The sequence below is a fragment of the Enhydra lutris genome, unplaced genomic scaffold, assembly GCF_002288905.1.
Source record: "Enhydra lutris kenyoni isolate GAN:26980312 unplaced genomic scaffold, ASM228890v2 scaffoldscaffold7, whole genome shotgun sequence".
NCBI lineage: Eukaryota > Metazoa > Chordata > Mammalia > Carnivora > Mustelidae > Enhydra > Enhydra lutris.
The window spans coordinates 41,685,398-41,707,679 of NW_019154091.1; the positions used below are offsets into that span (position 1 = coordinate 41,685,398).

General features: G+C 38.1%; 1 protein-coding gene across 1 annotated transcript in view; it reads left to right on the top strand.

The window, feature by feature from the left end:
- LOC111142029 (protein tyrosine phosphatase, receptor type O) overlaps window positions 1-22,282 on the top strand; it is a 242,659-nt gene that overhangs the window by 140,336 nt on the left and 80,041 nt on the right. Inside the window, 5 exon segments of the mRNA XM_022494949.1 lie at window positions 7,271-7,429; window positions 9,264-9,416; window positions 11,639-12,082; window positions 13,546-13,707; window positions 17,590-17,786. Coding sequence (XP_022350657.1) covers window positions 7,271-7,429; window positions 9,264-9,416; window positions 11,639-12,082; window positions 13,546-13,707; window positions 17,590-17,786 — 1,115 coding nt within the window.

The following is a 22,282-nucleotide window of genomic DNA, read 5'->3' on the forward strand; positions in this document are numbered from 1 at the left end:
CTCAGTTTTAAATCTTTAATCTTAGCAAGCTTTTTCTGTAAAGACTGAGATGATAGAGTTTTAGCTTCTGGGGGCTGTACAGTCTGTTGGGATTATTCAGCTCTAGTGTTGCAGCACAAAAGCAGCCATAGGCAGTACGTAAGTGACAAGCATGGCTGCATTCTAATAAAACTTTATTTAAAGGTACTAAAATTTAGGGGCACCTGGGTGGCTCAGTGGGTTAAGCCTCTGTGTTCGGCCCAGGTCATGATCTCAGGATCCTGGGATCAAGCCCCACATCTGGCTCTCTGCTTGGTGGGGAGCCTGCTTCCCCCTCTCTCTCTACCTGCCTCTCTGCCTACTTATGATCTCTCTCTATCTGTCAAATAAATAAAATAGAATAAAATAAAAAAATAAAGACACTAAAATTTAAAATTCATATAATCCTGATATATCACAAAACATTATTCCTCTGTTAATTTTTGTTAACCATTTAACAATGTCAATGCCAGTCTTAGCTCACAAGTCATAGAAAAACAAGTGGCAGGCCAGATTTGTCTTGTTTGCAGTTTTGATGGAGGGTACCATCAAATAATGTAATATTTTATAATGTGAAAAATATTAAAATACACTCCTTAACAAAATGTGTAGCATTTCATATAAGATCAATAAATGTAAACAATACCAATGACATTAAACAGAAAATTACTCAAGGGATTGGAAGCAAAGGAGAGTCAAAACAGATCAGGCAGGGCAAAGTCAGGAAGATGCAAGTGACAGGTGTAAGGCAGAGACTCTGACAAACTGAGAATATCAGGTGGCCTGCAGGCTTAGAGATTTTGAGCAGAAACAAGTAGAAAAATTAAGGTGAGACTAGAGTCAAGGAGAATAATAGAGAAAGTTGTTGAAATATTCCAGGAAAGAAGTGGTGAAGACTTGAATTAAGTTCATGGGTTTGATCGTGACCATGACTCTTGGACCACGGGCTGCAGCTGCTGCCAGCTCACCTCAGTGGCCTGCGTGGATAGAGCTAAGCTGTCAGGTTAGGTTCCAAATCATCATCTAAACATAAGTTAGAAGCTCTGGCTTGGGACCTGGGACCAGTCCCTTTCTTTTTCTGCTCCTGACATCAGAAGTGAGAGCTCTGGGGCTCCTGGGTGGCTCAGTCAGTGAAGTGTCTGACTCTTAAATTCAGCTCAGGTCATGATCTCAGGGGTGTGAGATTGAGCCTGCCACTGGCTCCACACTGAGTGGGGAGCCTGCTTATGATTCTCTCTCTCCTGTTCCCTCTGCCCCACCCCACCCACTCAGTCTCTTTCTCTCTCTCTTTAAAAAAAAAAAAAAAAAAAAAAAAAAGTGAAGACCTAATCACAAGTTTCTTTCCCTCAAGAGGATTGTGTCAGAACAGACACATTCTTAGGTTGGTCACTTCAAAAGCAAGGACGCTGGTCACTGATCCAACAGATCCTTTAGTTTTAGTCCATCAAAACAGAGCCATCTCAGAAAGAAACACCTCTTGGCTCTTAGCAGTTACCAAGGGGCACAGAGTTAATTCTGATTTCTTTAAACAGTATTTGCTCTACATTTGTCTTGTTCCCTTATGTTCTGCCTCAGTTACTTCCAGAACTTTAAGGACTTTCTTATTCACGATTGTCATGGATGATTCAAATGTAGTTAAGGGACATAAAACAGTCTTTGATTAAACATCAGATTTTATTATGTGGGACACCTAAATGAGAAAAAAAATATATTAAATGTCATTATATTTTTTTTTAACAAAAGAAGAAATGGGAATTTCATGTTAGTGTTTCTTGCAAAAATAATTCAGTAAGAATCTGCTTGTGACACACTTTTTGCTCCTACCACACAAATAAAAAAGAAAACCAAAAGTATATTGGTAGGCTCAAAAATAAGATAGGTATCTCTATGAATCAGAAACAAAACAGAAGTTCCAAGGGGGGAGATAGGCTGAAGTCCTGGGACCTCTATGCTCTGCATCTGAAAGAACACAGCCCTGATCTTGGGCCCCAGTACAGTAAGGATTGGAGTGTTCCATACTAGGTAGGGCACAGACCCAAGATTTCTGTTTGGTGTGGAGATTCTTTCCATCTGTGATAGAATTATAGATGGAGGCCTTGGGATGTAGGGAATACACACTCAGTCTTATTATCAAGGAGAAGCTTAGTAACCCTCTGACTCAGGGAATGAATTTTTGATAGCCACTATTTCATCCACAATATCAAGAACTTCAGAATAATGTGAATATTCCCTGGTTCTAGACTGGGAGCTGGGGTGAGCTGAACAAAAGCAATGGCTAAATTGTGTCAACAGCAAGAATAAGCAAGAAACAGGGCAATAAGAAGACAGAAAATCAGGGCCCCTGGGTGGCTCAGTGGGTTAAAGCCTCTGCCTTCAGCTCAGGTCATGATCCCAGGGTCCTGGGATTGAGCCCCACATAGGGCTCTCTGCTCTGCAGGGAGCCTGCTTCCTCCTCTCTCTCTCTGCCTGCCTCTCTGCCTACTTGTGATCTCCGTCTGTCAAATGGATATATAAAATCTTTAAAAAAAAAAAAAGACAGAAAGTCAGCCTTGGGCCTGTATCTCAAAACATACGATGAAATCTACATTATAAAAAGATAGACATCAAACATCCATAATATTGCAGATTACATTTTGTATAGCAATTTGGTGACAAATTTACAGTATTTTATGATAGTCAAAGAGATAAATATAAGAATTCCATCCATTCAAAAGGATCAAAACAAAATGAAGCAAAGATTGGCAGAAATTAAATAAAAATGCATCAAATAAACATAAACTAAAAATTTTTAGAAGTGAAAAATACAATTATTTAATTTAATATTTAGTTGCTTAGACTAGGCAAAACTCACTTTATTAGTCAAATTTAAATTCAATTAAAAAAATTTCAACTGATGAGAAAAATTCTTCACTGATGCATTTAAATAGTAAATTGAAAGGTATTGTTTGTGATTGCCTCATAATTTAGCACAGTTCTCAGATATGAAGGTGGGAGAGGCTCTAACTAAGGAGGTTAAGAGTTCAGGAAAAAGACAGTGAAGGGAATAATGGGTACAATATTTCAAGAGTTGATTAGGAAAATTTCCAAGACTTGAATGACATGAATCCACAGATTGGCAAAGCATTCCAAATACCTAATAGGGTAGTTCAAAAATAAGACTACATCCAGCTATGTGGTGGTGAAATAATAGATTATCAAGGACAAATAAAAAGTGTAGAAGGTATCAAAGGCAAAAAAATCCATAATATGTAGAAAGGAATAACCGTTAGCCTCACCGAAGTTTTCTGTTCCTCCATAATTGATTCAAGAAGACAATGGAGCAATAGCTTCAAAATACTGAGAGGAAATCTTATAATTTTATATCCAGCTAAACTACATCAAGAATAAAGATATAGAGGAACCTGGGGGACTCAGTTGGTTAAATATCTGCCTTCAACTCAGGTCATGATCCCACGGTCCTGGGATCAAGCCCCACATCTGGCTCCCTGCTCAGTGGAGAGCCTGCTTCTCCCTTTCCCTCTGCTGCTCCCACCCAACTCATGCACTCTGTCTCTCAAATAAATAAAATCTTTTTTAAAAAAGCAAAGAGTAAAGACTAAAGATAAAGAACTTTTCCAGAATAAAAAGCCTAGGAGAATTTAACACCTAGACTTTAACTTAAATAACTAAGTGATATGTTTTAACAAGGAAGGTGAATCCAGAAGGAAGGCATAGGACACATACACACCAAAAATGACAGTGAGAATACAATAGATGACAAAAATTGCATTACAAATTAGCAGGAGAATATGGAAAAAGAACCCATGAAACAGGCAAAAGAGCCAAACAATTTTAAGAAAATGAAAGCTAAATAACCAATAAACCTAAGAAAAGATAATCAACCTCCTTTGTGAATAAGAAAATAAAACAGAGACAAAATTTCGTATTTCTCAGAGTGGCAAAAACTAAAAAGGTTGATATGAGCAAGCTTTGAAAAAAGAATATGGAGAAAGACAACCTATCATACACTGCTGATGGAAATGTAAATTGACATAGGGTTAGAACACATTTTCACAATATCTCACAATGGAAGATGTGCATACCTTACTATCCAAGATCTGGATAGTCCAGAAACATGTCCCAAAACATTAGTGCAACATTACGTACAAAAAATGGATGATTGAAAATAATCTAACAAAATAACAGCTAAACTGTATAGTTTGTTTAATTCTAAAGTGAACACTGAAACAAATTTTCTAAAGATACTTGCGTCAAGATGGACAAATCTCAAAAGCAGTGATAGTTGATAAAAGTAAGCTGCAGAATGATTCATATAATATACCATTCATGTAATATATAAGTGCAAAATAACATTTCATATGGATATGGGACACATAAATACAAAAGTAAAAAACACATCAGAAGATAACCACCAAATTCAGACTACTAATTTACCTTAAGCCATCATGGGAGACAAATGGGATCTGAGTGAATTATATGAGGGAGTTTCAAATATATTTTGTAATACTTAATTTCTTGAAAAATAAAAAGACCTGAGGATAAAAAAGGAATAAACAAACAAAAGTAATAAATGACACATTTTCTAACAACTCTGTTTCTCTGTCCAGTCCTGCCTGGTGCCTAAGACAAGAAATGGAAGAGTAAAGGGTAGCTGGCAGAGAAAGGAAAATTGAATTAGATCAAGATTTAACCTTGTCATCACTGAAAAACACTTGAGTAATAACAGCTCTGGTTTATAGCACTTCACATAATTTCTAAAAAGAAAAATAATGAAAGAAGTCACTGGAGAGACAGTAAAATATTTTTAGAGAGTACATTTGAGTTCTATTGAAAATAGTAATTCTTGGATTGAATATGCCTCAGTAATGCCCGGGCTTAGACTTTAGAATTTGCTGCTGACCTGGGTTACTTATGTTGAAGCCAAGAGAACTGTAGGAACCAAACAGGCACGTAGGCATTTCAAAAAATTCTGTTTAAAGTGAAGTAGCTTGCAACAGCAAAAATAAATAAATAAATAAATAAATCACAAAATAAAATAGCTATGCTGTAATCCTCATCTCTTGAATTTCAAAATTAGACTATGTCTTTGATGTGCAGATGCCATGCCTCAGGGAATGAAAGAATGGGTGGACCTCTCACTTCTCTTTTCAGTAGGACAGAACCCTGGTGAGACTGAGATACTGGCCAGCAGGAGTAGAATAGCCCCTGCTCCGTGCCTGCCTTTTTTTGTTAGCTTTCATCTTGGTTCCCTTAGATACAGAGGCAGCAGGTGGATTTGGTAGACTCTGTGGGTTAGTAATTAGACAGGGTTGAAAGAAAGATCTTCAAATAGTTCAAAATTTGGGGTCGGGGGGGGGGGGGGAGTTAATCAAAGAGAAATACAAGAGTCTTCCCGGATTGGTGGGTGGGTTGGTTGGGTGGTTGGTTTACATGACACAAGTGAGTTCACTCTGTAGATGTTACCTTTAAGCAAGAAGACCAAGGACAAATCAAAGATAAACTAGAAACATTTTAACAAGAGGATACAGCATGTAGTCTACCTGGACATGATCACAATATATGCTGTAATCTGAAGGTTTCCTGATTTTTTTTTTTTTTTTTTTTGCTAGATGTTAGCTTGGTTTTTAAGAAAATTCCAGGAAAAAAATCAAAGCTTTAACATGTTGCTTTAGTCCTTCCTGGATCTCTTCAATCAAAAGCAAAAGCTAAAATAGATTATGATCTTGGAGGGCAAAATGAAAAATATTTACCTACAGATTAAGACAAAGTAGGTCCTTGATACTTGTGGAATAAATTAAATCAGATTTTGGTGTCCTTGGGTATTGAAACTTGAAATTTTAAAAGTGTAAAATTTAAAGCAAAGATATTGATTTCATTTAGGCTGTAAATGATGCCTGAGAATCCTCTAATGATAAGACTTTGAATCAAAATTATTATTTTTTTTTATTAAATTTTATTTTTTATAAACATATATTTTTATCCCCAGGGGTACAGGTCTGTGAATCGCCAGGTTTACACACTTCACAGCACTTACCATAGCACATACCCTCCCCAATGTCCATAACCCCACCCCCCCAACCCCCCTCCCCCCATTAACCCTCAGTTTGTTTTGTGAAATTAAGAGTCACTTATGGTTTGTCTCCCTCCCAATCCCATCTTGTTTCATTTACTCTTCTCCTACCCCCTTAACCCACCATGTTGCATCTCCTCTCCTTCATATCAGGGAGATTGGATCATTTCCTTACACCACACACGAGAATCAAAATTATTTTTGTCTGTAATACAATAGTTGACTCCAAACCAAAGATTTAAATGATTTTCTCAAATCAAATGAATGCATATAAAACTGATCCAACAGCCCCTTCAGAAGGGTGAGGAGCTCAGTCATTCTTACAAGAATTTTGCTGAAGAATGGGATACAGAGGAGATGCAGATGTGAATCGAGTTGCAGTTTTAAAAAATGATCCCAGGGGCCTGGGATCAAGTCCCGCATCGGGCTCCTTGCTCAGTGGGGAGCCTGTTTCTCCCTCTCCCTCTCCCTCTGTCTCTCTGATGAACAAATAATAAAATCTTTTTTAAAAAATGAGTGTTTAAAAAGTTTTGTAATGAGTTAACAGCTCAAGCAAAATAGAAATAAACTTTTTTTAAACTTCTGCAGGAAGAGTGGTTTGATAAACTCTAATTTATCTCAACACAGTGTGGCTTGCAATCTTATAGTTAATAGAGAAAAATAAATGTTAAGTTTATACAAAGAAACAAATGATCACATAAACATTTATCCTTGGTCAGAGCCAAAATGTATTTTCTGTTACTGGTCTGTTATTAACATCAAGTTTTCTTGGCTTGGAAAAAAGAAAAATGAACTAGGAATTTGGAGATATAGACTCTGCCACATACTTGTTAAGTTACCTTTGACAAATAATTTAAAGTCTCTGAGACATCATCATTATTTATATCTTTGAATAGCAATATTCATATTTTCTCATCCCAGATCTCAGGGTTATTGCAAAAAGCATATGGAAAAAATGAATATGAAATTTCTTTGAAAGGTGCAACACCATATAAATGTACTTTGTTAATTACTTCTCTGGAGATCAGTCAACTCATGAGTGTGGGGGTGTTTAGTGCTTATGGATAATAAAAGTGTGGAAAGTATTCTGATAGATGTAATTTTTGGTACTTCCAAGTATTGATAATGGCCTTTCTCCCTTTTTCTCCACTTCCCCTTTGTCCATTTACTTCCATTCTGCAGAACCCCTACCTGTAACCAGTGTTTCAATATATGACTATAAACCTTCTCCTGAAACAGGAGTCCTGTTTGAAATTCATTATCCAGAAAAATACAATGTTTTCACAAGAGTAAACATAAGCTACTGGGAAGGGAAAGACTTCCGAACAATGCTATATAAAGGTAAGAAGCAAAAGGAAGGGTGATGAATATCACCTTTAAAATACCCTTTTTTACGTGATGTTTGACAAATGGTCTTCTGTCTTGCTCTAAAGAGGTCTTATGATTCGCTATCTGACCATGGAAGAGCCATTAAAAATAGTTATTAATTTATGGAAATCTTGCCACGAAGAATCTTAGAACATCTGGTTTGCTAGTCACGGGCAATGCATAAGCATAAGAAATACTCAAATTTTTATCACTTGTATGTTAGTCTTGCCAAAGGCAGCATGTCTGATATAAGAAATAAATTCAAACATAAACTTAGAAACACCTCACCTAACGATTTCCTTCTGGGTGTGTTAGAAGGGCATTTCTAGAACAACGAAGCTAGAAAGGCACCTTCTACCAAGTTTTGCTTGGAGGTAATCCAAGATTATTCTCAAATGCAAATGATAATGCTTTTTTGTTCCTTTGGATATGTTTATCTGTATGGCTACCTAAATGATTGCATTAATATACAAAAATTGGTTTCATTGGTACCCTGTGGGAAGATGAGAAAAAAAGATCCTATGGGAATTTATCATTTCAAAAGAACCTGGTCACCTTCTCTGAGTAGACTGTAGGGGAGAAGGAAAGAGGAAAGGAGGGAGGGCATTCAGCTCCATTGGGAATGAACTGGGAAGGAAAGAAACCTGGATATTCTCAGGATACAAAACTATAACATTTCTCTGTGAGGGCTTAGAAGATGGTTATCAAAGTTCACTGGTTGTAACTGGAAATAGGTACTGGTGAGATGAAAAAGGGATACTGAGGCACACAGGTCATGGTATCCAGTTAAGTGTCATTTTGACTTGCTGCTTTCATAAACTCATCTCTTCCGTGGATTTCATTTTTATGAGACATGGTTTAAAACAATGCAGCGAATTTATATTTTTTGAAGCTTTAAAGCATCAAATAAACATAAACATAGACTCCACAAATTATGCATTTTTAAATTTTCGATGAAAATTTTAAATTTTCAATGAAAAATTGCATTAATTTCAATGCAAATTAATAAATGGGGCCTTATTTGCTTATGGATGACATGCAAATACAAATTCATGAATGATTGAAAAGCATCTGGAATTTTTGTGGAACTAAAAGCCAGGAGTTTTAAAATAAATCAATAAATATGCTCTCCTTTTTAAGTTCATTAATTTTTAAATTTATATTCAGCTTTTAGTTCTATAAGTGGTACGTTTGGTTTCTTTTCCACATTTCCTTCTAATTTGGACTCGAATCTTAATTTTATTATTTTCTTTAATGTTTTTCAAATAAAATCCCAATCTTCCTTCCTTCCTTCTTTCCTTTTTCCTTCCTTTCTTCATTCCTTCCTTCCTTCCTTCCTTCCTTCTTAAATCAGGTGCTGCCAACTGGCAGATAAACCATTCTACTTCAAAAACAGTCCAGTTTTTACAAGTAAGCCTAGTGAAAACATGTCTTATGAAATCACTTTTTCCTAAGTCATAAGGTGGCAAAATATCTTTGATTTTTATCATAAAATAAATGGCTAGCATAAACCTAATCTCTGCAATCTCCGCACATTATCTTCTCCATTTAATACACAAAATGTTCTTATAATAAAGATTTAATTCCATTGTATCCAATTCCTGCAGAAAAAGCTTTTCAGGATTTTGGATATAAAGATCCAAATTTTCATCTTTAATCTTGATTAGGCCAATTTTGTATTACTGAGGGTGCCAGAAGTTGCAGGAAATAATACCTTACAGTTATTTAATTATAATTGTTTAGGACTTTCTAGAAGTATGTGGCATTTAGGAGATCAAAATGTTAATATAATTGTTTTTATTCTCAGATTTCTTTAAGGGAAAAACAGTATTTAATCACTGGCTGCCAGGAATATGTTATAGTAACATCACTTTTCAACTGGTATCTGAGGCAACTTTTAATAAAAGTACTCTTGTGGAGTACAGTGGTGTCAGTCATGAGCCCAAACAGCATAGAACTGGTAAGTTTTCTGAAGAATCAAATTTAGTTTAAAAACAATTAAACTATATGCTTATTGCATGTATACTTTCTATCATTGTGAAAAAAATTCTGTGCTAGAGCTAAGAAATAAAGTAAATATATATTTGTAATAGTCTAAAACAAATTCTCTATCAATGGGAAAGGAACGGAGTAAAATTTTCAGAAGAAAAATCTAAAATATGTCAATGTAGGGGCACCTGGGTGGCTCAGTGGGTTAAAGTCTCTGCCTTTGGCTCAGGTTATGATCCCAGGATCCTGGGATCGAGCCCCACATCGGGCTCTCTGCTCAGCAGGGATCCTGCTTCCTCCTCTCTCTCTTCCTGCTTCTGTGCCTACTTGTGATCTCCGTCTGTCAAATAAATAAATAAAATCTTTTAAAAAATAAAATAAAATAAAATACATCAATGTTATCATAGATTTATAATCTTTGAATGGAAAAAAAACTACATGATACTACCAAAAGTTATAATTAAGTAACTTAACTTGACCAAGTGGACATCGGTTATTCTATAACCTGGCAAAATTCTCATATGACAATAAAAATGACAGGAGATGTTCTAGGACAGAATATCAGATTATTAAAAGAAAATATTGGAATTCAGATGTGTCTAAACTTGCAGTGTTTAATCTTAGTAGCATCACTAATAGGAAGCACTGTTACAGGATGGATGGATGGATGGATGGATGGATGGATGGGTAGATAAATGGAAGAACTCATAGAAATAATTAGATACCTACTAAGTGCCTGTCACCAATACCAATGTAATTGACACTGCCCATGCCTAATGTGCCCAAATTACTCTTTAGGAATGTTGGAGATGCCTTTCATATGAACATTGGGAATGGATTGTAATAGATCACCCCTGAGACCCTGCCAGTCTGAATTCTAAGATGTCATGATTTTCATTAAGTAAGACAAGACAAAGAAACTATTTCAGCTAAATAAGTTAGTCACATAATGGCAACATCTAAGATTCTATTTGTATTTTTCATCATTCAATTCAAGTAAGGAAACATTATCAATTGAGTGACTTCTACCAGGAAGTTGTTCTAAGTATGAGAGAGATGAAGACAGAGTCTGGTGGAATAGGTTCCCTGTCCTCAAAAACGGTAGGGGCATAACACAAATGGCAATCACACATTGCAGAACTGATATGTGTCCTAAGAGGTACAAAGTTATGTAACTGCACAAAGGAGGGAAAGATTAATTTTTTTTCGAAGTTCATGGAAGATGTGATATTTCAGCTGCTATTTAAAGGATAGATAGAAACAATTGCAGGTAGAGACCAGACAGTGTGCCTTCATAATTTTCTACCCATAGAAAGATATGCTTCCCTAATCCATACATGGATTTTGTGCTCAAATGTTTCATTCTGGAGAGGTGAGGAGTGAAGCCGTATTTCCAACATCCGTGTTAATGTTTCTAAAGGCACATATGCATCTCTGCCTACTTGTGATCTCTCTCTCTCATTCTCTGTCAAATAAATAAATAAATCTTAAAAAAAAAAAAAAAAAGAAAGAAAAAAGAAAACTTGGGGCGCCTGTGTGGCTCAGTGGGTTAAGTCTCTGCATTCGGCTCAGGTCATGATCCCAGGGTCCTGGAATCAAGCCCCGCATCAGGCTCTCTGCTCAGCAGGGAGCCTGCTTCCTCTGTCTCTCTCTGCTGGTCTCTGCCTACTTGTGATCTCTCTCTCTGTCTCTCTCTCTCTCTGTCAAATAGATAAATAAATCTTAAAAAATAAAAAAAAATAAAGGCACATATGTAACTCTCTTAAGTGCAATTGTCACAGGCAGTATTTTTATCTTGATAGCTAGAGTACACTGTAGTTGCTTTGTTGTAAAAAAGATCCAGTGGCAGAGACTCCGGTTTTTTAAAAAGGAGATTTTGATAAGCTAAAGAATATTTGTGAAACTCTACTTTGGACATGGTTAGATTACCACTTGGACAAGCATCATATTACTAGTTAATGTATTTGAAGTATGAGTGGTAATATACCCATGTGTACACAGCGCATACAAAATCTTAGACAAATGTGGAACTTGACACCACAATAGTTCTTGATGTAGATTATCTTTATATAGTAGAAGTAAAACTAACCTCTATTTTGTACATCTGCTTGTGTATTTGACTCACTAATAGATGAAGTATTCACTACAATAGAATTAAAAATTACTGGAAAATAAAAATTCTCTCTCTTACAGCCCCTTATCCACCTCGAAATATCTCGGTTCGTATTGTAAACTTGAACAAAAACAATTGGGAAGAACAGAGTGGCAGTTTCCCAGAGGAATCGTTCATTAGATCACAAGAGATGGTGGGAAAAGACAAACTCTTCCATTTCACGGACGAAGCCTCTGAAAGTCCCTCTGGCAACATTTCTTCCGGTTGGCCCGATTTCAACAGCAACGACGACGAGACTACATCCCAGCCCTATTGGTGGGGCAGCGCCCCCGCCACCCCCGAGAGTGAAGATGACTTTGTCAGTGTCCTTCCCATGGAATATGAAAATAACAGTATGCTCAGTGAGACTGAGAAATCGACAGCAGGCTCGCTCTCATTTTTTCCTGTACAAATGATCCTGAATTGGTTACCACCCAAACCACCCACTGCCTTCGATGGGTTCCATATCCACATAGAAAGAGAAGGTAAAGTGATAGGAAATCAACGAAAATAAGAACTGATGCACAAAGGAAAGGGCATTGACCTATGTTAAAACTAAAATATTTAAGAAGAAAGACTGATGGGAGACAGTTACTATTTAGAGAAAAAATGGTCAAGAAAGGGAAGAATTTGAGTAGCAATGCTCCCTAACACTAGAAAACACAATTAAATAGGTAGGATCAGAATCCAAGGTTTAGGTAGTTTCTAAGTTTCGCATATTCACAACTCGCTTACCTTTCACTGCCCAACATGTCACGTACCCTAGGCCACTGAGGAAAACCTTCTGTTTGGAAAGAGTGTGAATTGAAGTTCTAACCATGCCAAATTACAAAATATGCTGGAGAAATTTTCTACTTCCTAGTATACTGTTTGTGAAACATGTAGCAAAACAATCTTTCTGACAAGAAGGCTGCCTTCCCAAGGGGGCCAGCCCCAGGTCTGGCTCATCTAGCGACTCTCGTTTGCCTCAGGGTGGGCCCCTGGGAGACCAGCACCACTCTACATTTTCCTGAAGAGATGCTGGTCGTAAAATAGAAAATGCACAACGACTAGTATTTTCACCATAGCTGCCGTATCCTGGACCATGGTCATTGACCTAACCTCCCAGAGCTCTTCTTCGTATTTTAGTCCACTAACTCATGAAAAACAGGGCCCTGGCCTGCAGTCAGCATGGGTCATGAATCACATCTAAATGGTCATTGGGCAGGTTATTATAGTTATTTGTTATTTGTTTTGTTTTTTCAATAGCATACTTCATTTTATACTTTCTAGTCTAGTAGTTTGAGTGGCAAATGTCAAGTTGTCAAAATTTGAAGTTCATATGATAGCATTATTTTCAGGGCAGGACGCTAGTATCAGGTAACATCATAGAGGGCCTCTTGTTTGCCCTTATTTTATTTTATAGAATAAGACACCAAGGGGCGCCTGAGTGGCTCAGTGGGTTAAAGCCTCTGCCTTCAGCTCAAGACATGATCCCAGGATCCCGGGATCAAGCTGCATTGGGCTCTCTGCTCAGCAGGGAGTCTGCTTCCTCCTCTCTCTCTGCCTGCCTCTCTGCCTACTTGTGATCTCTGTCTGTCAAATAAATAAATAAAATCTTTTTTAAAAAAAGTATTTAAAAATAGGACAGCAAAATTTGTGGATTCCTCTACCCTGGATTATAGAACAATCGACCATACCCAAATAATGTGTAAAATTGAAATCTTTTGCCATTTCCAATTATTTGAGTCAAAAGTCTTCACATTTACCTGGCATTACTTGTATAAAAGATATCTGTCTTCATCTGCCCTTAATCTGTCTTTTATTTTTTTCTGTTCCACAGTATATTCTGTGGAAAATAGGGTCTTGTAACTCACAATTTTTACGAATTTTTTGTATTGACTTGTCTACATTCAAGACCCTTCCAGGTTTCAATTCATATGTATTCTCTTTTTTATATATGATGCAGAAAACTTTACTGAATATTTGACAGTGGATGAAGAAGCACACGAATTTGTCGCAGAACTGAAGGAGCCTGGGAAATATAAGTTATCTGTGATGACCTTTAGCTCCTCAGGATCTTGTGAAACTCGAAAAAGCCAGTCAGCAAAATCACTCAGTTTTTATATCAGTAAGTACCAAAGAGATTATTTTGCACTTATGGGGGAGCTAGGACAAGAGAGCTGGGGAGATTAATGATGTTCAGGCATCAATTATTCATCAAACCTCAGAGACCCTGAGAAATCATCAAGGTCAGAAGAGGCCCGGATCCATGAGATTTTGACAGCAGAAGAAATATATGCATGTTTCATAGTGATAAACCTACCCAGAGATTTAACTTACGGATTTTTTTATTATGGTGATAATTGAACATTTATTAAGCTGACCTCCCACACTAGCTGTAACAGACCCTCCAAACCCTCCAAGGACACAGACACCCTGTTTAGGACCTGTGACTTTCGTTTGAGGCCATATAGAAAATTGATATTGTTGGACTGAGGGATAAGTCTGAGTAGAATATTGAGCTGAGAGAGCTCAGAAGAAAATCAGAGATGTAAGTGTTGTGGGACCTAGGTGGTCACCATAAATTTGGCCCAAGAAGACAAAGCTAGAGCATTCTAAAAGCCCCAATTCAAGTCTTCAAGTGGCTTCCCCTGATTCCGTGAGGGGCAATAATGGAGCAAATAACTAGCCTCCAGAAGCTGCACCAATTGTGCAAGTCGGTAATGTTGTTAGCTAACCGGAATATGCTCACCAGAGGTTTCAAGGCCAAAAATCAGTTACCTCGTTTATCAGCAGTTAAATGTGCCTTCCATCCGCCGAAAGAAAAAACCAGAAGGCAATGGATAAAAATGACTCTTCAAAAAAGATGACCACCACATACTTTGTCAACTTCTCCAAAGGCAAATATCACCTTTCAGCAAATAATCTTCAAAAGGGTGGATGGGAGAATGAGGAGGACAGAGGGAAGACATCCATTTATTTAACAGCTGAAAAATGTTGAAAAGGTCCCTTGTAGCATTTCTATTTAAGAAGCCAAAAATGTTGGGATGCCCGGGTGTCTCAGTGGGTTAAACCTCTGCTTTCAGCTCAGGTCTGATCTCAGGGTCCTGGGATCGAGTTTAGCATCAGGCTCTCTGCTCAGCAGGGAGCCTGCTTCCTGCTCCCCACCACCACTGCCTGGCTCTCTGCCTACTTGCGATCTCTGTCAAATAAATAAATAAAATCTCAAAAAAAAAAAAATGTTGCCATTGGTAAGAGGCCTAAAGACCCATGAGGTATACAGAAAGAATAGTCATGATTTTGCCTGCATGGCATTCAGTTAGTCACTCAAGAATGAGAATGAAATTTACTATTTAGTTCTTCCTGTGAAGCTAAAATGTTTCATTCACCAGAAGGTTTTCGTGTTCCTCAGTAGAGATGCACCCCAAGTGTCAAGGCCTCTAGAGAATTCTCCCTCAGCTATTCTGCATATGCTAGTCCTTTCCTTCCCTGAATTTCTACTGTGTTTCATAGTGCACAACACAAAATACAGAGCTTATTTGTGTATAATATTTTTCTAGATTTGTTTTATCCGTGTACATCTTATTTCTCATGCCAAATTACAAACTCCTACTCTGGGGTTATACTACTAATTTATTAATTCTGTTGTACCTTCAACAAATGAACAACTTTCATGTGTCAGGCACTCTGCTCTAGAGTATCCAAATTGAGACTGTGTCAGAATTGCTCAAAAATATGATTATTTCAAAGAGATGTATCTTAATATTCATCTAGAAGAACATAAGACACTGAAAATTCTGGTTTTCTTCTCTCGCATTAAAAGAATAATATTTTTAGTGTTTAGGCTATTCTGATCTGCAATAATGAGTTATTCAGGGGTACTGCATATGCGTCTTTAGTTTAAAACTGGAAACTATAGATACAAATAACATCCTGGAACTCAGTAAGCCGCCTCAACATAGTACAGGCTCATACCAGCCGAACGATATTCACGGCCCATTTTCCTGACCAAATTGTTCTGGTGTTAATCTATGACATTTAATATTTATTAAATTCCATTAAGATTTATGTTTCTCTTGTTGCATTATGATTTGTATTTCTGTGGTTTTGAAGGCTTTCCTCAGAGATGAGAAGAAAGGTACAGATTTACATTCGTCCCCCAACAGCTTTACATTTCAGTGATTCCATGTTTCAGGTGGAAAAAAACCCCAAGGCACAGAAAGGTTAGTGACTTTCCCAAGTGTTCAAATGAGGACTAGAACTCAGGAATATTTGATAGCAAAGTCCATTTCCATGTAGCATGCAGTGACCCATGACCTTGGCTTGATTATCAGAGTTAGTCCTAATGTAAAATCACTGAACAAGTGAATTTGTTTTGCTTTTGCTTCCTCCCACTTCAGCTCTCTGTGCCCCAGCTACCCCAGTAACCTTCCTAACAACAATGAACACACCTCACAATTACAGAGTTCTCTAACACTTGTGATCTCATTTGATCTCAGCGATTGATGGCATCATGATAAATTGTCACAAAGCACTGATCCAGGAGACCAGAGGTCTAGGTTGGCCCCCAGACACTTACTAGCTGTGTGAGAGTCATACACATCTCTGGACCTCAGTTTTCTCATCACTTAAGTGAGGTATTGGATCTCTCAAGTTTTCAATTCTAACATTTCAGTGGTTTAATCCATTTAGCCCGTGCATTGACAGAGATTCAGAGAAGTTATACATTTGTCCAAGGTCAAAGTCAAAGCCGAGTTTTGGTTAACTTTCCCATCTCTAAACCAGTGCTTTTGACAGTTCCAAGTGCCCCCAGAGGTTTCATGCAGGGGTTAAGAGCATGGATTCTATAACCAGCCTTCCTGTGGGTGAATCTACTTACCCTCCCTCTGCCTCAGCACTCTCATCTGAAAGTGGAATTAATACTTGTACTTATCAGGGGCACCTGGGTGGCTCAGTGGGTTAAAGCCTCTGCCTTCGGCTCAGGTCATGATCCCAGGGTCCTGGAATCGAGCCCTGCATCAGGCTTTCTGCTCAGCAGGGAGCCTGCTTCCTCCTCTCTCTCTGCCTGCCTCTCTGCCTACTTGTGATCTCTGTCAAATAAATTAAAAAAAATACTTGTACATATCTCATAGGTCTGTTATGAAAAGTAAAGGGTTAACATATGTAAGCACATACAAACCTAAAGCAGAGCCTAGAACATGCTGAGTGTTCTGTCTCTTTGCCATCATTATTATTGTCATTTTTTTATGGTCATTCTCTCCCTGACCGCATTGGCTATGAGCCCAAGATGGCTCTTCCAGGGAGAGCCACTTGTTCCTTTCCCTCTCCTGGATCCCAGCCAAGGAATACAGCTCCCTGTTAAGACACTGAGACCTGTATCCTAAGCAAATAAAGGAAGGTTGCACATGTGCATTTCAACAAGGAACTTCCATAGAAAATAACCGCCTCAACAATTCTTGAGTCCTTACCGCAGGTCAGGCACGGTGCTAATAACCGCTTGAGAAACTTAAGAGAACAAAGCTAATGGTGGGCACTTCTGACGAGATACTTTATAATGAGGAATGCACCGCCTCCCTCAAATGATCACCCAGCTCTCAGGCAGCTTCTGTAACTGAGCCCGCCTGTTGCCTATTTCTTCTCTCAATATAGTCGCACACTGTCTCTTTGATCCCACTGCTACCAAATTTGAAATCTTTTCCCATGACGGCAGTTGAGGGTAATTTAAATCTCAAAGTCATTATTTCTAGTGACCGAAGATCCTAACAGCAGAGGAATTCTAAACACTGATGAAATGCCCCCACTACCACACCTACTCTGCGTTGAAAGAGAAGTCGATTCTCTCTGGAAGAACCTCAGAGGCAGGGGACAGAGGGCCGTGCCCATCCAGCCGCCAGTCTTACCTTGACTCTGTGTGTAAGGGTGAAAGGAAAAAACAAGTTTTTAAAACTCGACTCATATCTCCACCAGCTCAGCATGAAACCTCCCTTGTGCTTTTATTTGAAATGTTCAGGCCCTTCAGGAGAGTGGATTGAAGAACTGACTGAGAAGCCCCAGCACGTGAGTGTCCACGTCCTAAGCTCAACGACTGCGCTGATGTCCTGGACGTCTTCCCAGGAGAACTACAACGGCACCATCGTGTCCGTGGTGTCGCTCACCTGCCAGAAACAGAAGGAGAGCCAGAGGCTAGAAAAGCAGTACTGTACTCAGGTAAAGGAACTGGGGGAGACGCTGAAGGGCTTGCTCACTCACATCCTGCGGCCCAGACAGCAGGCAGAGCCAGGAGGCCATTACAAGCAGATGGCGGGTGGGGGGGTGTCCTCCTAGGGGGGTGGTGTTGTGAGCAGGAAATGAGTGTGCATGGTTCTTCAGTTATAGTCTTCCTCCCCCTGCTCTGAGCACTAGCATCTCTTTTATTTTCAGTCCTCATTCAAGACACTTAACAATGTGCCAGGTACTTGGATAGGATAGATGCTGGGATTCTAGATAATTGCTGTGTATCTGCCTCTGGCCGAGTTTATAATCTAGTGAGAACAATGCATAAGAGAGCATACAGTTACTGCAGAGTATGAAATAAGGCCTAGGCTACAAGTAACTGATCAAGAAACCCTGTGAATTCACAGAAAGAAAGAACTGGGCATGAGGAGATATGGACTGGAGTAAGAGGATTTAGAAACTGGCCAGAAAATTGTTACCCAGGGGAGGAGACGACCAAGCAGAAGGTTCAGGGAGTTTATTTGTTTAAGTTAATTAATTTACTTATTTTTCTCACCATAACACCTAACTTCCCCAATGTCCATCACCCAGCCACCCCATCCCTCCCACCCCTTCCCTTCCAGGAACCCTCAGTTTGTTTCCTGAGATTAAGAGTCAGTTTGTCTCCATCTCTGGTTTCATCTTGTTTCATTTTTCTCTCCCTTCCCCCATGATCCTCAGTCTTGTTTCTCAGATTCCTCATATCAATGAGATCATACGATAATTGTCTTTCTCTGATTGACTTATTTCACTCAGCATAATACCCTCTAGTTCCATTCATATCAATGCAAATGGCAAGATTTCATTTTTGATGGCTGCATAGTATTCCATTCTAGATATACACCACTCTTTTTTATCCATTCATCTGTTGATGGACATCTAGGCTCTTTCCATAGTTTGGCTATTGTAGACATTGCTGCTATAAACATTCAGGTGCACGGGCCCCTTTGGATCACTACATTTGTATCTTTAGCGTAAAAACACAATAGTGCAGTTGCTGGGTCATAGCATAGCTCTCTTTTCAACTCTTTGAGGAACCTCCATACTGTTTTCCAGAGTGGCTGCACCAGCTTGCATTCCCACCAACAGTGAGGATTTCTCCACATCCTTGCCAACACCTGTTGTTTCCTGACTGGTTAATATTTTAGCCATTCTGACTGGTGTGAGGTGGTATTTCACTGTGGTTTTGATTTGTATTTCCCTGATGCCAAGTGATGTTGAGCACTTTTTCATGTGTCTGTTGGCCATTTGGATGTCTTCTTTGCAGAAATGTCTGTTCGTGTCTTCTGCCCATTTCTTGATTGGATTATTTGTTCTTTGGGTATTAAGTTTGATAAGTTCTTTTTTTTTTTTTTTTTTTAGATTTTATCCATTTATTTGACAGACAAAGATCACAAGTAGGCAGAGAGGCAGGCATGGGGGGAGGGGAAGCAGGCTTCTCACTGAGCAGAGAGCCCAATGTGGGGCTCAATCCCAGGACCCTGGGATAATGAACTGAGCTGAAAGCAGAGGCTTAAACTGCTGAGCCACCCAGGTGCCCCTGATAAGTTCTTATAAATTCGGATACTAGCCCTTTATCTGATGTGTCATTTGCAAATATCTTCTCCCATTCTGTTAGTTGTTTTTTGGTTTTATTGACTGTTTCCTTTGTTGTGCAAAAGTTTTGTTTTTTTTTTTTAATCTTGATGAAGTTCCAATACTTCATTTTTATCCTTGCTTCCCTTGTCTTTGGTGATTTTTCTAGGAAGAATTTGCTGCAGCTAATGTCAAAGAGGTTGCTGCCTGTTCTTCTCAAAGATTTTGAAGGATTCTTGTCTCACATTGAAGTCTTTCATCCATTTTGAGTTTATTTTTGTGTGTGGTTTAAGGAAATGATCCAGTTTCATTCTTCTGCATGTGGCTGTCCAATTTTCCTAATGCCATTGTTGAAGAGACTGTCTTTTTTCCATTGGACATTCTTTCCTGCTTTATCGAAGATTAGTTGGCCATAGAGTTGAGGGTCCATTTCTGGACTTTCTCTTCAGTTCCATTGACCTGTGTGCCTGTTTTTGTGTCAGTACTATACTATCTTGATGATTACAGCTTTGTAATAGAGCTTGAAGTCTAGAATTGTAATGCCACCAACTTTGGTTTTCTTTTTCAACATTCCTCCAACTATTCGGGGTCTTTTCTGGTTCCATATAAATTTTTGGATTATTTGTTCCAGTTCTTCGAGAACAGTTGATAGTATTTTGATAGTGATGGCATTAAATGTGTAGATTGCTCTGGGTAGCATAGACATTTTCACAATATTTTTCTTTCAGTCCATGAGCATGGAACATTTTTCCATTTCTTTGTGTCTTCCTCAATTTCTTTCATGAGTAATCTATAGTTTTCTGAGTACAGGTTCTTTGCATCTTTGGTTAGGTTTATTCCTAGGTATCATATGGATTTGGGTGTAATTGTAAATGGGATCGACTCCTTAATTTATCTTTCTTCTGTCTTGTTGTTGGTATATAGAAATGCAACTGATTTCTGTATATTGATTTTATATCCTGACAATTTACTGAATTCTTATATGAGTTCTAGCATTTTTAGAGCAGAGTCTTTTGGGTTTTCCACATAAAATATCATATCATCTGCGAAGAGTGAGAGTTTGACTTCTTCTTTGCCAATTCAGATGCCTTTTATTTCTTTTTGTTTTCTGATTACTGAAGCTAGGACTTCTAGTACTATGTTGAATAGCAGTGGTGATAGTAGGCAGCTCTGCTGTGTTCCTGACCTTAGGGGAAAAGCTCTCAGTTTTTCCCTATTGACAATGATATTTGCTATGGGCTTTTCATAGATGGCTTTTATGATTTTGAGGTATGTACCCTCTATCCCTACACTTTGAAGAATTTTGATAAAGAATACTGTACTTTGTAAAATGCTTTCTCAGAATCTATTGAGAGTATCATATGTTTCTGGTTCTTTCTTTTATTAATGTATGGTATCACATTGATTGATTTGCAGTTGTTGAACCAACCTTGCAGTCCAGGAATAAATCCCACTTGTTTGCGGTGAATAATCCTTTTAATGTACTGTTGGATCCTATTGGCTAGTATTTTGGTGAGAATTTTTACATCGATGTTCATCAGGGATTTTGGTCTGTAATTCTCCTTTTTGATGAGGTCTTTGTCTGGTTTTGGAATCAAGGTCGTGCTGGCCTCATAAAATGAGTTTGGAAGTTTTCCTTCTATTTCTATTTTTTGGAACAGTTTCAGGAGAGTAGGTATTAATTCTTCTTTAAATGCTTGGTAGAATTCTCCTGGGAAGTTGTCTGGCCATGGGCTCTTGTTAAAATTGGGAGATTTTTGAGGACTGCTTCAATCTCCGTACTGGCTATGGGTCTGTTCAGGTTTTCTTTTTTTTTTCCTGGTTAAGTTTTGATAGTTTATATGTCTCTAGGAATGCATCCATTTCTTCAGATTGTCATATTTGCTGACATATAGTTGCTCATAATATGTTCTTATAATTGTTTGTATTTCTTTGGAGTTGGTTGAGATCTCTCCTCTTTCATTCATGATTTTATTAATTTGGGTCTTTCTCTTTTCTTTTTGATAAGTCTGGTCAGGGGTTTATCAACCTTATTAATTCTTTCAAAGAACAAGCTCCTAGTTTCATTGATCTGTTCTTCTGTTCTTTTGGTTTCTATTTCATTGATTTCTGCTCTCATCTTTATTATTTCTCTTCTCCTGCTGGGTTGAGGCTTTCTTTGCTGTTCTTTCATTAGTTCCTGTAGGTGTAGGGTTAAGTTGTTACTTGAGAACTTCCTTGTTTCTTGAGAAAGGCTTGTATTGCTATACAATTTCCTCTCAGGACCACCTTTGCTGCATCCCCAAGATTTTGACAGTTGTGTTTTCATTTTTATTTGTTTCCATGAATTTTTTAAATTCTTCTTTAATTCCCTGGTTGACCCATTCATTCTTTAGTAGGATGCTCTTTAGCCTCTATGTATTGAGTTCTTTCCAACTTTCTTGTGGTTGAGGTCTAGTTAAAGTATTGTGCTCTGAAAATATGCAGGGAATGATCCCAATCTTTTGGTACCAGCTGAGACTTAATTTGTGATCCAGGATGTGATCTATTCTGGAGAATGTTCCATGTGCACTAGAGAAGAATGTGTATTCTGTTGCTTTGGGATGGAATATTCTGAGTATATCTGTGATGCCCATCTGTTCCAGTGTGTCACTTAAAACCTTCATTTCCTTGTTGATCTTTTGCTTAGATGCTCTGTCATTTCAGTGAGGGGGGTGTTAAAGTCCCCTACTATTATTGTATTATTGTCAATGTGTTTCTTTGATTTTGTTATTAATTGGTTTATATAGTTGGCTGCTCCCATGTTAGGAGCATAGATAGTTACAATTGTTAGCTCTTCTTGTTGGGCAGACCCTTTAAGTATGATATAGTGTCCTTTCTCGTCTCTTATTATAGTT